Source organism: Ascaphus truei, chromosome 2 (genome assembly GCF_040206685.1).
Source record: "Ascaphus truei isolate aAscTru1 chromosome 2, aAscTru1.hap1, whole genome shotgun sequence".
NCBI lineage: Eukaryota > Metazoa > Chordata > Amphibia > Anura > Ascaphidae > Ascaphus > Ascaphus truei.
Window position 1 is genome coordinate 488,745,327 of NC_134484.1, and position 17,003 is coordinate 488,762,329.

The window sequence follows — 17,003 nt, forward strand, 5'->3', positions numbered from 1 at the left end:
GACTCTGGAAACAGAGTGGGTACGGGAGGCTGAGGGATCTGGAGGGCAGAATCACTATTCAGACATTTACACAGATTCAGTCAGATAAGGGCATTCCTAACACAGAATTCTTCAGATACCTCCAGATCCGGGCATTTTATACCAAACACACTAACCGTCCTAACGTGACTAATTTTGAAAAGCTCTGTGCACGTGGGCACGCATCACGGGGACTTATCTCTAAATTGTATAAGGAAGTGATCGATCCTGGAGAGAGCAGACAGAGACTTGACTACATGACACAGTGGGAGAGGGATCTGGGAGACACAGAGGACGAGGACTGGTTAGAAATCTTTGAAGCGGCAGCAAGAACCTCGATCTGCACGACATTGAAGGAGAACTCATATAAAGTTCTAATGAGGTGGTACCTCACCCCAGTTAGGTTATCTAAATTTGTACCAGGTTACTCCCCCTTGTGCCCTAGACAATGTGGAGAGCCTGGGGACTTGTTGCACATGCTGTGGTCTTGCCCTCGTTTGCGCCCGATCTGGGAACAAATACAGAAATGGCTAAAGAGGATTTTGGGCCTCGAAATTCCTCTGGATCCCTGGTTATTTCTATTAAATAAACCACTGGAGGGCCTGTCGAGAGAGGAAATAAACTAGTCGCCCATTTTGCGACAGCGATGAGATGCGAGACAGCGGCATTGTGGAAACAAAACACGACTCCATCGATAGATAAGATTCGGAACAGAATTTGGTTCATCTGCCAGATGGAGAAATTGACAAGTTAGGTCAATGATACTGGCTCAAATTTTCTAAAAGTCTGGTTTCCGTGGCTGGCGCAAACCGACATCACGGGGGTGAGCAATGCCACCATTTGGCTGTGATAGCGCAAGGTGAGTTCTCCTTCAACGCATGGCAGTAGTCGCACCAAAAGGACGGACAGGCTAAGGGGTTAGCTAGGACGCACGTGGAGTTCGAGAGGTCTGGAAAAATGGCGGCTCACGGCAGAACCGGTAGCGGTGGCAGCAGGGTCCCCCCCCTTCCCCACCCCCACCTTCACCACCACCCCCCCCTTCCCCATCCCCCCCTCCCCTGGTGTGTCCCCCCCTTCCCCCCCTGAGTCTTTGTGTAAGTGTGTTTATGTGTGAATAGAAGTGGCAGTAAACACAGCAAAGAAGTTGACACATGTTATACTATGCTTTATAACCGCTGTATCTGAAAACTGAATAAAACATAAAGTTGAAAAAAAAATAAAAATAAAAAAACAATGAGAAACGGTTACCGAACTTACTCCTGTGGCATCTTAACCCAGTTGATACCGCTAGCAAGAATATGGGCAGGAGACGCGGTGTGTTTCAGATCATTGTCCTGGAAGATACGGTGATCAGATAGGAAATCACGAGTAATGTATTCAACAATCTCTGGCACTATTTTCTCTTGGAGAAATACTTTATTCATGATTCCTGGAACAAGAAAAAAAATTTTAACACTAGGTTGGGATGGGGGGACTCGCTATCCCGGTCCCATGAGTATCCCCCCTCCCCTCCTTACCTCCTCCTCCCTCTTCTCTCTTCTCCTTCTGTCCTTTCCTCTCTCTATTCTTTCATTTATCTCTACTGGGATATGCAAGGGGACTCTGCCTTTCAAAGAAAAATTGAAAAAGGGTTCATGGTTTAAGGAATCTCTGGAATTAGTACAGAGTACTCTGTTTGAGTACAAGGTTCTGGGACTTTGTACTGTATATCAAAAATGCTGTAAAGATACCCCCTTGAAACGCTGTTATATTACTAATTTGTTTAACCCTGTGACAACAATAAAAAAGTTTGAAACAAAAAACACACTTCTATAGGTATAATAGTTTTACTGCAGACTAATAATAACATTCCAAAACATACACGCCTCGCAGGGCCGTACCCCTTCACCGTGCCCCCCTCTGCACTGTGATCTCACCCTCGTGGGGTTTAATCACAAGTACTAAAATGCCCGAGCACCCAACACTCTGTTGTCCACGGAGTCAATCACCCTCCGACGTGTGTGTGACATCGCTGCCCCACTAACCCATGTATGGTTGGTGCACTTGGTGAGATGAAATACCTGCCGGATTTGTCCACATCTGTGCGCTCATTATGAATATGGGATCCACGGATCTGAAGCGATGAACCGCGATGCCTCCGCCTCTACGTTGGGTGGGTCCTGCTTCGATTGTACCACCTTAGAGTCTCTGTGGGCATAGATGGATGATCTGATCCCAGATCACCCTGGTCCAGGATGCAGCCACGTCCTAGCTTTGTCCCTATGCTCTGGTTCTACTGGGCAGTGTCCCTGCAGCAACCACAAGCTACAAAGGGGAGTCATGGCCTAGCTGGGGCCCAATAGGGGAGATCTGGCCTCTTACCCCTTCCTTGCCCCAGCTCCGACTGGCATGGCTTGCAGCGAACAAAAAGTATCTATCTGTAGAGCAGGAGGATTGAGGAGTCTTATTGGCTGATACGCGCTATGTGACTTTGTCCCAGAGGCTCATGGGATATGTAGTCCCTGCTTGGAGCTTCTACCTATTGGCTGCCATTTGCGCGATTGTCCTGCGAATTCGCAGCATCTCGCACACATGCAATTGCCTCTAAGATGGCGGTGCCTGCAAAGGTAGCCGTCAGCGATGTGATCGCCATTGCAATTTGCTCCGTGCCTCAGTTCCCACCCACAGCCCTCCCCATTCTCTGTTGTCTGTCACAGCCGCAGCGGCAGGTACGGGAATGAAGGGGAAACCGGGAGGAACCAACAGGGTCAACGGGAGCCCAGAGGGAGCCTCATGCTATGCACCTCTGCACACATCTCTTACACAAAGATATGCCCTTTCCTCTGTTGCTCAACTGCTAAAACTCTGACACAGACCCTCATTCTCTCCCGTCTCAATTACTGTAACCTCCTGCTGTGTGGCCTTCCTGCCTCCCCTATAATCTATCATAAACGCTGCTGCCAGAATCACTCTACTCTTTCCTAGATGTGTCTCAGCGTCTCCCCTGCTGAAATCCCTCTCCTAGCTTCATATCAAATCCTGTATCACACACAATTCTCCTCCTCACTGTTAAAGCTTTACACTCTTCTGCTTCTCCTTACATCTCAGCCCTAATTTCTTGCTATACGCCATCCCAACTCTTGCATTCTGCTCAAGGATGTCTTCTCTCTACCCCGTTCGTATCTAAAGTCCTCTCCTGCCTTAAAGCTTTCTCACTGACTGCCCCACACCTCTTGAATGCCCTTCCCTGCAGTATCTGACTAGTACCATCTCTATCCACCTTTAAGACCCACCTTGCTTAATTAATTTATTTTATTTATTTATAAAATATTTTACCAGGAAGTAATACATTGAGAGTTACCTCTCATTTTCAAGTATGTCCTGGGCACAGAGTAAAACAAAATAATACATGGTTACAAATACAGTTACATAAATGAACAAGGTTTACATTATATACAAGACATTGCATGCACAGTTAAAGAAAATATATATTATGAGCGTATGAAACAGTTACAGACCAGATTAAAGTGTGAGACAGCCTTAGATTTGAAAGAACTTAAGCTGGTGGTGGATATGAGAGTCTCTGGTAGGTTGTTCCAGTTTTGGGGTGCACGGAAGGAGAAGGAGGAACGTCCGGATACTTTGTTGAGTCTTGGGACCATGAATAGTCTTTTGGAGTCTGATCTCAGGTGATAGGTACTGCATGTGGTAGGGGTGAGGAGCTTGTTCAGGTAGCTGGGTAGCTTGCCCAGAAAGTATTTGAGGGTGAGACAGGAATGGTGAACTTTGCGCCTAGACTCTAGTGATGACCAATCTAGTTCTTTGAGCATTTCGCAGTGATGTGTGTTATAGTTGCATTGGAGAACAAAATGACAAATTGAATTGTAGAGGGTGTCAAGTTTGCTAAGGTGGGTTTGAGGAGGCGAGCCATATACTATGTCTCCATAGTCAATAATTGGCATTAGCATCTGCTGTGCAATACGCTTTCTGACCAGGAGACTTAGGGAGGATTTGTTCCTGTAAAGTACCCCTAGTTTGGCATAGGTCTTGGTTGTCAGGGTATCAATGTGCATCCCGAATGTTAAGTGGGAGTCAAACCATAAGCCCAGGAATTTAAAACTAGTGACAGGTGTTAGGGTGGTGGTAGCGTTTGTTCTAATCAGGAGCTCAGTCACTGGAAGCTTTACAAATTTAGTCTTGGTCCCAAATACCATTGTTACAGTCTTGTCAGTGTTTAAAAACAGTTTGTTTTGGGAAATCCAGTTTTCGAGTTTCAAAAAGTCAGACTGAAGTATGTGTTGAAGGTCAGAGAGGCTATGGCTGTGTGCATACAGGATTGTGTCATCTGCACACATGTGTATTGAGGCTTCCTTACAAGCTGTGGGAAGATCATTAATGAACACTGAGAAGAGTAGGGGCCCCAGAACAGAGCCTTGCGGTACACCACAGGTGATATCCAGGGGGTTGGAGTTAGAGCCTGAGATGGACACATGTTGGGATCTTCCTGATAGGTAGGACTGAAACCAGTTTAAAGCATGTTTCCCTATTCCAGAGCTCTGGAGTTTGTTAAGCAGGATAACATGATCAACTGTTTCAAAAGCCTTTGCAAAATCTAGGAATACTGCACCAGTGAGTTGTCCCCGTTCCATTCCACACTGGATTTCATTGCAAACTTTTAGCAGGGTAGTTACGGTGGAGTGTTTGGACGAAACCCAGACTGGAATTGGCTAGGGAAATTTATCTTGGTGTAGAAATCGCTTAATTGGGAGTGGACACATTTTTCCATAACTTTGGATAGAATTGGGAGAAGTGAGATTGGCCTGTAGTTTGAGACAGTGTTTTTGTCCCCACTTTTGAAGATTGGGACAACTCTGGCAGTTTTCCAGGTCTTAGGGATATGGCCTGCAGACAGGATAGAGTTGACTATGGACGCAATTGGTTTGGCAATGGCTGGGGCACCAAGTCGTAGGAACCTAGATTGTAGTAAGTCGGGTCCACATTGGCTGCTTAGTTTTAGTTTGAGGAGCGCTTGTGTAATCTCCTCTTCAGATACTGGGCTAAATTGAAAATTGTGGGCAGTGTTGCAAGGGGGTGGGACTGTAGGGATACTCCCAGGATGAGATTCATGTTTGGGGTTTGTGCTGCGTCTCGCTAATAAGTTAGTGGCACACCCCACAAAGTAATCATTGAATGCATTTGCAATGTCAGTGGGGTTTGTCAAAGTAATATCCCCCTTAGTGATATTACTTGGTTGTTGATGGTTAGGAGCCTGGAATATATTGTTGATAACCTTCCAGAAGTTACCTGGGTTTGATGTATTTTGGTGGAGATTGTCAGAGTAATATTGTGCTTTTGCATACCTTGTTTGCCTTGTGCACACGTTCCGCAGGCATCTGTAGTGATTGAGATCCTTGGTAGTGCCAGTTACTTTGTAGCTTTTCCACAAGGCATCCCTGAACTGGTAGAGTGCTATAAGGTCAGGTGTAACCCATGGAAGGTGGGCACCCCGTACCCTTATTCTGCGTAGTTGAGCATGGGAATCGCAGAGTTTTAAGAACTCGGATTGGAAATAGTCGAGCGCAGAATCAGGGTCAGGAATTAAATCGATTCTGTGCCATGGGCAGTTGGTAAGGTCATCCAGAAACTGTTGTGGGTTAAAGTTTTTAAATGTTCTAGTGAGGAGAACTTTAGGGCTTGAATGGGGCGGTTTAATTTTCCTTACACAATACACTATTGCATGGTCACTGAAAATATCAGGAAGGATGCCAGAGGATTGGATTCTGCTGGGGTTTGAGGAGAGAATCCAGTCTAGCAAGGAATGGTTATGCGACTTCAGGTTTATTCGTGTGGGTTGGGAAATGAGTTGCGATAGGTTAAGTGACTTGAGTTGTATCTGGATTTTGTGGTTTTTAGGGTCAAGCCAATTGAAGTTGAAATCCCCTAGAACTAGCAGCTCACTCTTCTCATTCAGAGAGGAAATGGAGGCAAGAAATTGGGTGATATCAGTCAAGGATTGTAGAGGGGCTTTAGGGGGGCGGTAGATGCCAGCAAGCAAGATGGGCTTAGAAAAGGGGAGGCAGATTTTGCCAACTAGAGTTTCAAAAGAGGGTGGACTTGGTGGGCAATGTAACAGTGTAAATTGTAAGGTGTCTGCAATATAAAATAACACCCCTCCTCCTCTCTTTGACCTATCTCTCCTAAAAATGGAGTATCCCTGAATGGCGATATTTGCATCAGGGGTTTTAGAGGATAGCCATGTTTCTGTAAGAACGACGGCTTTGGGTTTATGCATAAGGCACCATGCCCTTAGTTCATCCAGTTTGGGCAGCAGGCTCCGGATGTTTATATGGGCGACAGATAGCACTTTTTGGAATTTAAAGGTGGAATTCTCAGGGGCATGGGACAGAGCTGAAATGGGAGGACCTGGGTTAGTTTCAACATCACCTGCTAGAGAGAGTAATAGTATGAGTAGAAATTTGGGTAGTTGTTTGCAAGTTGTAAATTTGTGGTGTTTTCCATTTGAGTGTGCGGTGGTTGGTGTGCTGGTTTTTAGAGTTCTCCACCAACATTCAGTAGAGAGTGCAAGGCTTTTGAGTAGTCCAGGGTGTATGGTGATGTTGGGTGTGGACCAGGATGGAGGAGTTTGTAGTGGATAGAGGGAGTAACATCTCCATGAGGCCAGGAGAAAGAAAAAAGTTAGAAGACATAGCAGGTTCATGATGCCAGAGGTAGGCAGTGCTGCAAGGAGCTGTTGTGAGCAGAGTGAGTGTGTGCAGACTAAACAGCAGGGGTGGGCCTGTACCTTGTCAAGTGTTTTGCTGCATTGCAATGCTAGGGTCAATTCAGGGTTTCAGTGTTTTGTGCAGTCAGTTTTGGGAGAGGCTGCAGTGAAAGAAGTTGTAAAGGGGTGGGGGGTTAAACTATGCAGGCTAACAAGCATGGGATCATAGTGTGATCTGAATAGCTTACCGTTTGTTGTCTTGAGTTAAAGAGTTTGCAGAAAGAAGCAGTCCCCAGTCACCTCTAGTCACACTGTAGTCTAACTGTTTTTGTCACTTAAAAACCTCACTTGAAATGCCTCACTGCCTAATGCAGTTCCTGCCCAATGCAGCAAAGGTGTTAGTATTATACACAAAAAAAAGTCACATGACCCTCCCCCTCCCCAATCAGTCAGCTTGTTCCATTTGGTCAATTAACAGCACAGAGTTAAGAGGGAAAAAAAAAAAAAAAAAACTTTTTACATTCAAACATACTAACATATATCAATTCAACAAGGCCAGATTCAGGAAGCATATGAGTAGCTCCATGGCTGATAATTTACAACCTGCAGACACACTTACCAGAACGCCCTCCTACTGTCTCTGCACGTACTTCCTACCAACCAATTAGATTGTAAGCTCTTTGGAGCAGGGACTCCTTTTCCTAAATGTTACTTTTATGTCTGAAGCACTTCTTCCCATTATGTTTTATTTGTATTATTTGTTATTTATATGACTGTCACGTGTATTAGTGCTGTGAAGTCTATGTACACTAATGGCACTATGTAAATAAAGACATAGATACATAGATACCTACCCTGTGTACACACTTGGGTGACAAGGTTTTCTTACTGAGAAACATTGTATACACTCTGCACTTGGGAAAGGTTTCTCCCCTGTATAAAGGCTTTGGTGTCTGAGGACTGTCCTCCTATTACAGAATTGATTATGATGTAATCCCCTTTTATGAATTGTTTGGTGTGTGTTGAGGTGCCTCTCAGGGCTGAAATGTTTCCCAACTTTTGTACAATTAAAACGTTGCTCCCTTGTGTAAATCTGCTGGTGTAACAAGAGGTCCCACTTTGTATAAAATGGTTTAACACACTTTGAACAAGCAAATTATTTCCCCTGTGAGAATCATGTGGTGTGTGAGGTCATTCATCCAAGAAACGTTTCCTATACTCTGTCCATGTGAAAGGCCTCTCCCTGCATGAATTTGTTGGTTTCTGAAGAGATGACCCTTAACACTGAATTGTTTCCCACACTGAACAAGCAAATGGTTTCTCCCATGTAAATACTTGGGTGTGACAGGAGGTCACACTTTGTACTGAATTGTTTCCAACACCCTGAACTAGGGTTAGATAATAACAAAAATACTTCCCACCATAAGAGAATTAAGTAATTTATCGTGATAACAAAATCCAGCAATATATTAACACCCAATAGAAAGCACAAAAGCAAAAGTCCTCAAAATGTTCAAGGTCATTTATTGTGAAACATATTTCTTATACAAATGCATTTCATTCTTAATAAAATGTAAAAAGCAAATACATTTTAGTATATTTTAAGAATAACAAATGTTTCCATAAAAATGTTACCTTAACTACAGCCACACTAAAGCCCCTTTCTTCACCATTTATTTTATTTATTTATAAAATGTGTTACCAGGAAGTAATACATTGAGTGTTACCTCTCGTTTTCATGTATGTCCTGGGCATAGAGTTAAGATGACAAATAATACATGGTTACAAATACAGTTACATAAGTGAACAGGGTATACATTATATTCAAGACATTGCATGCACAGTTAGAGATAATATATATTATAGGCGTATGTAACAGTTACAGACCAGATTAAATGTGAGACTGCTTTAGTTTTGAAAGAACTTAAACTGGTGGTGGATGCGAGAGTCTCCGGTAGGTTATTCCAGTTTTGGGGTGCATGGTAAAAAAGTTTATAATTATCCCCTTGACCCCTTCTCCAGTACACATTAATAGGGCATGGGGAGACGTGGGTTAATGGACATGGGGAAGGAGGGGGTCAAGAGGCACGGGTGAGAGCTGAGAGAAATACGGAGGAGGAGAGAAAAGGGTTGAGTCATGGTGGAAGGGAAGTGGTAAGAGGCATGGCAGAGGGGAAGTGGTTAATATGGAGGGGTGAGATTACTAGCAGGAGGATTCCTTATAGCTGCAGCATGTGAAATTCAAGGAGCTCCCAGACTCGCTCCCACTCCACTGTCTCTACCAGACCCACGCTCAGTCCCCTCTCTGACACAGTCCCCACCCCCACGCCTCTCTGCCAGTCCCCACCCTCACGCCTCTCTGCCAGACCCACCCCCACTCTGCAGCTGCTGATAGGAATGCCATGGCAAGAAGTAATGGCAAGTATTGCGTTACCGTCCATTTTTATTACTGCAGTATGTGGCGGTAGGCGTTGCCAGCCTTCATTAATAAAGGTGGAGCCCATCTGGCTGCCCCTGAAACCATATGGTATGGGCTGAGTGTCAGCTCTTGGGTCTAATATACCTTACTGTGTTGCCTGTAATTTTGTTCCTCTGTTATACTGTCACCCCATAGGGTTATAAACTAGGAACTGTGTATGTGGGGTTAACTGTGTAAGCCCAGTGGGCCAGCTAATGCATTATCTGTGTATTCCCTTTGACTCATGGGCCTGCGACTGCCTGTGCAAACTTGTAAGTGGGTTGCCTTGTATGGGTAGCCTCTTATGAGAAATAGCTGCAGGGCAGGAGCTTCTGGAACATGAGGGAAAAGGGGGGGAATATTTTAACCTGTCTTGCCTGCCAGCAAGGTATTCTTAGCTGGTGTCTTAGAGAAGGGAAGGTTTTAGAACCCCACATGATAGGTGCAGATGGTGGAGTGCAAGCTCTTGTGTTTAAATGTTGGTTCTGTGTTTTAAAACTGCAATGCATTGTGTTTGTCCTGTGATTTAAACCCAGGTTGGTGACAAAAGGCAGTGTGAATTAGCACGTGAATTACATGTGAATTAGCATTTCAATGCCCCAGCTCAGATAGGGATTCCAAGCCCAAATCTCCCCAATTTATTTCCCTTATAAGTATAAGGTCCCCCAAAGTATATTCTGTAAGGAAGTGTACTTTATATTGTGTTTTAATTTTTACTACTGTATAAGGTTCTATACATTAAGCACAGGCATATGGAAGATGCTAGCTAGTTTGCATAGAATCCATAGTTCAAAGAGGAGAGGAATGGCAGAGGGGGGAAAACCATTTGGTGAGCAGAATATTCAGATTAGGATGTTTTTATTTTACGTAGACACCGCGGAGCCAGGGAAAAACGGCCCTGTATGTCAAAACTGATAAGCAAGGTTTCTATTGGCAAGTTTTGAATGTATTCCTCCTATCAGTGAATGCGTAATTTCAATCCCTGCTGTAATTGGCTATTACACTCCTCAATGATTTAGATAGGAATCCAGCCTATATAAGAGCGTGCAGTAAAAGCAGCTCTCTCTCTCTTTTTCCTGTTGGAGATCTGAAGACAAGCGGCTGCTGGCGGGCCTCTCAAAGGTGATTCTGAGAAAAAGCTATTCACACAAGGAAGCATGGGGAGGCCTAGCCAGCATGCTGGATTACGGTCCAGGAGCCCAGAACCAGGGCCCTTTCAAAGTAAGCGTTTGAGGAAGCAGGCGCCTTGCAACTACTAAAGGGTAGATCTCCTTCCCCAGACCCCAGTAAGTGTGTATATTCTGTTTCTTGTATTTCTGTGTGTTTCCGAGGTCTTATCCGAATAAACTGCAATTTATTTTACTGCCTGTTCTGCCTTGTGACTGATCCCTTAAATATAAAGATGTATTTGGCCTGCCCTACCGTGACACAGTATTACTATGCTACTGGTATATTGCCCAACCCTACTTTGAACAATCACATATTTTATCTCATGTATGAATCCTCATGTGTGTAAGGAGGCTGATACTCTGTGAAAAGCTTTCCCCACACAATGTACATGGAAATGGTTTATCCCGTGTATGAATCCTGTGGTGTCTGAGGAGGTGGCTCTTTTTATTAAATTGTTTCCCACACTCTGTACATGTGAATGGTTTCTCCCCTGTATGAATCCGCTCATGGATGAGGAGCTCCGCCTTCCGAGAAAAGCTTTTACTACACTCTGTACATGTGAATGGTTTCTCCCCTGTATGAGTCATCTGGTGTCTGCGGAGGTGGGCCTTAGTACTGAATTGATTCCCACACTCTGTACATGGGAATGGTTTCTCCCCTGTATGAGTCTGCTCATGTTTCAGGAGACAGCTCTTAGTACTGAATTGTTTCCCACACACTGTACATGGGAATGGTTTCTCCCCTGTATGAGTCTGCTCATGTTTGAAGAGACAGCTCTTAGTACTGAATTGTTTCCCACACTCTGTACATGTGAATGGTTTTTCTCCTGTATGAGTCATCTGGTGTATGAGGAGGTGGCTCTTAGTATGGAATTGTTTCCCACACTCTGAACAGGGGAATGGTTTCTCCCCTGTATGAGTCATCTGGTGTCTGCGGAGGTGGTCCTTGATACTGAATTGTTTCCCACACTCTGAACAGGGGAATGGTTTCTCCCCTGTATGAGTCTGCTCATGTTTGAGGAGTTGGCTCTTAATACTAAATTGTTTCCCACACTCTGCACACGTGAATGGTTTCACCCCTGTATGAGTCATCTGGTGTTTGAGGAAGTCGCTCTTAGTATTGAATTGTTTCCCACATTCTGTACATGTGAATGGTTTTTCTCCTGTATGAGTTATATGGTGTCTGAGGAGACTGCTCTTAACTGTGAAATGTTTCCCACACTCTGTACATGTGAATGGTTTCTCCCCTGTATGAGTCACCTGGTGACTGAGGAGACTGTTCTTAGCTGTGAATTGTTTTCCACACTCTGTACATGTGAATGGTTTCTCTCCGGTATGAGTCATCTGGTGACTGAGGAGACTAATCTTAACTGTGAATTTTTTTCCACACTCTGTACATGTGAATGGTTTTTCTCCTGTATGAGTAATCTGGTGTATAAGGAGACTGCTCTTAGTACTGAATTGTTTCCCACACTCTGTACATGTGAATGGTTTCTCTCCAGTATGAGTCATCTGGTGACTGAGGAGACTAATCTTAACTGTGAATTTTTTTCCACACTCTGTACATGTGAATGGTTTTTCTCCTGTATGAGTAATCTGGTGTATAAGGAGACTGCTCTTAGTACTGAATTGTTTCCCACACTCTGTACATGTGAATGGTTTGTATCCTGTATGAGTAATCTGGTGTATGAGGAGACTGCTCTTAGTACTGAATTGTTTCCCACACTCTGTACATGTGAATGGTTTCTCTCCTGTATGATTCATCTGGTGTATGAGGAGACTGCTCTTAGTACTGAAATGTTTCCCACACTCTGTACATGTGAATGGTTTCTCCCCTGTATGAACCCTCTGGTGAATGAGGAGGGTCCTCTTAGTACCTAACTGTTTCCCACACACTGTACAAGTAAAAGGAGTCACTGCTGTCTGAATCATCTGGTGTGGAAGAAGTTTCCCCTTCAGTGAGAAACCGCTCCCACCATCTGTACATGTAAAGGTTTGCTCTCTAGCAGGGACACAAAGGTGTGTGAGCAGGTCCCTGTGCAGTGAGAAGCTTTTGCCACACTGACAACAGAGAAAAGGCTGAGCACCACGGCTTCTTCTTGCATCTCTCGCATACCTTTTGCTGGACCCATATTTAGAGTCCGTCTCTGCTGTGTGCTGTACAAGGTCTGTAAATTCAACATCATGTGGCACTGGTTCCTTGCACGTGTCTAAAATGTGGCAGGAATCATTGTTTTTTGGCACTTCTGGGCTGCGAGTAGTCAGACAGCTTCTGGATGTATCAGAGCTCAAGTTCTGTTCCCCATTCAGGCCGATCTCTAACAGAAGTCAACAAAAAAGACAGAACAAATGTTTTCAATCAAATTACTGAACGCAAATTACAAATCCAAAACACTGAAGAATTTATTTCACCGATACTTAGTTAACAAAATATTCTCATCACCCAGGGTTTTAAAATTGTTGCACATGGACATCCAGTGACCCCTAATGACTGTGGTGGTTGTCCCCGAAGGTTTGAAATGTATTTGTAGCAGCTCTCACAGTGAAATAATTGATACATATATAACTTGTATTTATTACTGTATTCATTATTTAAGGATACATGTACATCCTCCAAATAATTAACATTAAAATGCCCATGAGAAGTAAAGTTAAGGAACTCCTGGTCTATCATATTAGTGCGTTAATAATATCAACTAAACCAGACAGCAACCTATAGTGTAAAGATACTGTAGATGCCCATGTATGTATGTCTTTATTTATATAAGGCCCGCAGTGTACTCAGCGCTTTACAGAAGAAACAATACAGTACAGGGAATTATAATACAATAAGCGCAACAAACAAAATCAGACAATAGGAACGGAAATCCCTGCCCTGGAGAGCTTACAATCTAAGTGATGCAGTGACTACACTGCCCATGTAATCTTCTGCCATAAGACCCACATAAACTAAACTGCTCCATTTTGTGTCATATTTTGTCAGTCAAAAATACTATTCATATCATTTCCCAAGCATGCGGCCTTGGTGTAATATTTGACTCCTCTCTTTCCTTCTCCTCTCACATTCAAAACAAAGAAAAAAAGGAGCACTGCAGAAAAGAAGAACTGGAGGCAAAAGTAGAAAAAATAAAAGAGTTACTGAAACAGCCTAAGTTAAAAGAGAAACCTCCAACGCGTTTCTCGCCGTGGGCGCTTTATCAAAGAGTGGTTACCTGAGTCTAGACCAGTGTATCCCAACCTTTTTTATTTGGAGGAACCCCTGAAGTATTTAAAAAAATCTCGGGGAACCCCTATCTGGCTGACACATATTAGGTTCGATTGGGGTAAATCACAAAATTTCACACCACACGAGACACCTCTATTTCTCACCCTCTACCTATGTATTTCTCTTCCCATCCGTCTCACTCAGTCACTCTCCCACCCTCACGCCTCGCATGTATTTATCCCCTGCGTCTTACTCTCTTTTCCTCACTCACTCCCTCCTGCCCCCCTCTCACTTGCTTACTCTCACTCCTACCTTCCATCAATTACCCCACTCTCACTCAATCCACCCTACAAAATACATACCAAAAAACTCCACCCCCAGGGGGGGGGGGGAGGGGCTGTGGTCCATAGGAGGAACCCCTGAGACTGCTTCAAGGAGCCCCAGGGTTCCACGGAACCCTGGTTGGGAATCACTGGTCTAGAGAGTGTCACGTTATAGGCAGTCCCATCCAGAAACACTGCCTACCTGTATCCCAGGTAGAAACGTACCATGGGAACAAAACAGTCCGGGGAAAATGTAACCACGGAAAGAAGGCAGTATAACTGTGGGGGAGAAATCCAGCAAAAGGACACAATAAAGAATATAATAACAATAAACTTACATAGACTCATAAGGACAATAAAAATTAAATGAAAAAGCATCACATTTAAAAATGGATAGGATGTGGAGAGAATAAAATTATTTAAATTAAATTAACTGTAACACCAAATAATATAATATAATCATGTAATAATATACATATAATCAGTGCTTGACAAATCACCCAAAAATCTACTCGCCGAACCAAAAATTCTACTAGCCACCTAGCCCCGCCCCTAGCCCCTCCCCTAGCTCCGCCCGCAGCCCCTCCCCTAGCTTAAAATTTTTTTTAATAAATTCCTAGTAAGAACAACATTCGTTTTTGACATAAGTTTATTTATTGTATTACATTTATACTTTACTACAATTAGTCCTTGTTACGTGTGTGTGACTAGTTTCCTGCACCCATTAACCAGTGTCTGGATGTCCCCGCTTCACAATATCTAAAGCAGCAATCCCGTCTGGGATCTTACCTGATCCGCAGTCCCTCAATGTCCAGGTAACCTCATTCCCGCAATGTTATACATTGGAGGGGAGGTGTTCCCTACCTGTCTTCTGGGATAGGGGAATATTCCGATGTCTCCCGTGTGAAGCTCCAGAGTCAGATCTGGAAGAAAGCAGTATCGGTTATTTCGGTGTAGTATAGGGCAGTTAAGATATATATATGGTAAATAAGAGATCCAGATCCAGAGTGTGGGAGAGAGACGAGACAGAGAGACAGACAGAGAGAGAGAGAGAGGCAGACAGAGAGAGAGAGGCAGACAGAGAGAGATAGGCAGACAGAGAGAGAGAGGCAGAGAGAGAGAGGCAGACAGAGAGAGAGGCAGACAGAGAGAGAGAGGCAGACAGAGAGAGAGAGAAAGGCAGACAGAGAGAGAGGCAGACAGAGAGAGAGGCAGACAGAGAGAGACAAAGCGAGAGAGACAAAGAGAGAGACAGACAGACAGAGACACACAGACAGAGACACAGAGACACACAGAGACAGAGACACACACAGAGACTGGGAGAGAGACAGAGACTGGGAGAGAGACAGAGAGAGTTGGAGATAGTGGGAGAGAGACAGACTGGGAGAGGAAGAGTTGGAGATAGTGGGAGAGAGACAGAGACTGACTGACAGGGGTGACTGACTGGGGTATTGGATGGGGGGGTGTCTGACTGGGTGACTGGGTGAGATTACTGACTGGGTGACTGGGTGGGATTACTGACTGGGTGAGATTACTGACTGGGTGACTGGGTAGGGGGTGGGATGGATAACTGGGTGGAACGACTGGGTGGGTGGGGTTTTTTATATGACTGGGTGGGTGTGGGGGGTGGAATGACTGGGTGGGGGGTGGAATGACTGGGTGGGGGGGTGGAATGACTGGGTGGGGGGGTGGAATGACTGGGTGGGGGTGGAATGACTGGGTGGGGGGTGGAATGACATTGGAATGATTGGGTGGGTGGGGGCGGGTGGAATGACTGGGTGGGTGGGGGGGGGTGAAATGACTGGGTGGGTGGGGGGGTGAAATGGGTGGGTGGGGTGAAATGGGTGGGTGGGGGTGGGGGGTGAAATGGGTGGGTGGGGGGGTGAAATGGGTGGGTGGGGGGGTGAAATGACTAGGTGGGTAGGGGGGTGAAATGACTAGGTGGGTGGGGGGGTGAAATGACTGGGTGGGTGGGGGGGTGAAATGACTGGGTGGGTGGGGGGGGTGAAATGACTGGGTGGGTGGGGGGGTGAAATGACTGGGTGGGTGGGGGGGTGAAATGACTGGGTGGGTGGGTGAAATGACGGTGGGTGGGGGGGTGAAATGACTGGGTGGGTGGGGGGTGAAATGACTGGGTGGGTGGGGTGAAATGACTGGGTGGGTGGGGTGGGGTGAAATGACTGGGGTGGGTGGGGGGGGTGAAATGACTGGGTGGGTGGGTGAAATGGGTGGGTGGGGTGAAATGGGTGGGTGGGGGTGGGGGGTGAAATGGGTGGGTGGGGGTGAAATGGGTGGGTGGGGGGGTGAAATGACTAGGTGGGTGGGGGGTGAAATGACTAGGTGGGTGGGGGGGTGAAATGACTGGGTGGGTGGGGGGGTGAAATGACTGGGTGGGTGGGGGGGTGAAATGACTGGGTGGGTGGGGGGGTGAAATGACTGGGTGGGTGGGGGGGTGAAATGACTGGGTGGGTGGGGGGTGAAATGACTGGGTGGGTGGGGGTGTGAAATGACTGGGTGGGTGGGGGGGTGAAATGACTGGGTGGGTGGGGGGGTGAAATGACTGGGTGGGTGGGGGGGTAAAATGACTGGGTGGGTGGGGGGGGTGAAATGACTGGGTGGGTGGGGGGGTGAAATGACTGGGTGGGTGAGGGGGGTGAAATGACTGGGTGGGTGGGGGAGGGGGGGGTGAAATGACTGGGTGGGTGGGGGGTGAAATGACAGGGTGGGTGGGGGGGTGAAATGACAGGGTGGGTGGGGGTGGTGAAATGACAGGGTGGGTGGGGGGGGTGTAATGACTGGGTGGGTGGGGGGTAAAATGACTGGGTGGGGGGGGGGTGAAATGACTGGGTGGGTGGGGGTGAAATGACTGGGTGGGTGGGGGGGGGGGTGAAATGACTGGGTGGGTGGGGGGGGGGTGAAATGACTGGGTGGGTGGGGTGAAATGACTGGGTGGGTGGGGGGGGTGAAATGACTGGGTGGGTGTGGGGGGGGGTGAAATGACTGGGTGTGGGGGGGATGAAATGACTGGGTGGGTGTGGGGGGGTTGAAATGACTGGGTGGGTGTGGGGGGGGGGGTGAAATGACTGGGTGGGTGGGGGGGGGGGTGAAATGACAGGGTGGGTGGGGGGGG

At 46.0% G+C, this 17,003-nt stretch overlaps 2 protein-coding genes across 7 annotated transcripts in view; one reads left to right on the plus strand and one right to left on the minus strand.

Moving 5' to 3' along the window:
- The window catches only part of LOC142488433 (uncharacterized), a 219,638-nt gene that overhangs the window by 82,732 nt on the left and 119,903 nt on the right, over positions 1-17,003 (plus strand). The window contains exon 5 of one of the 2 annotated variants that reach the window (XM_075588944.1): positions 10,262-10,521. The exons of the other annotated variant lie outside the window; for it this stretch is intronic. Within the exon in view, the coding sequence (XP_075445059.1) occupies positions 10,262-10,409 (148 nt within the window). The 3' untranslated portion in view covers positions 10,410-10,521. Of the gene's footprint in view, positions 1-10,261; positions 10,522-17,003 lie in introns of those variants that run through there. 2 annotated transcript variants of the gene reach the window in all.
- The window catches only part of LOC142488431 (uncharacterized), a 245,337-nt gene continuing 236,559 nt past the window's right edge, over positions 8,226-17,003 (minus strand). For all 5 annotated transcript variants that reach the window (XM_075588936.1, XM_075588938.1, XM_075588935.1 and 2 more), the window contains one exon: positions 8,226-12,663. In XM_075588936.1, coding sequence (XP_075445051.1) covers positions 10,667-12,663 — 1,997 coding nt within the window. In that variant the 3' untranslated portion in view covers positions 8,226-10,666. The remainder of the gene's footprint in view (positions 12,664-17,003) is intronic.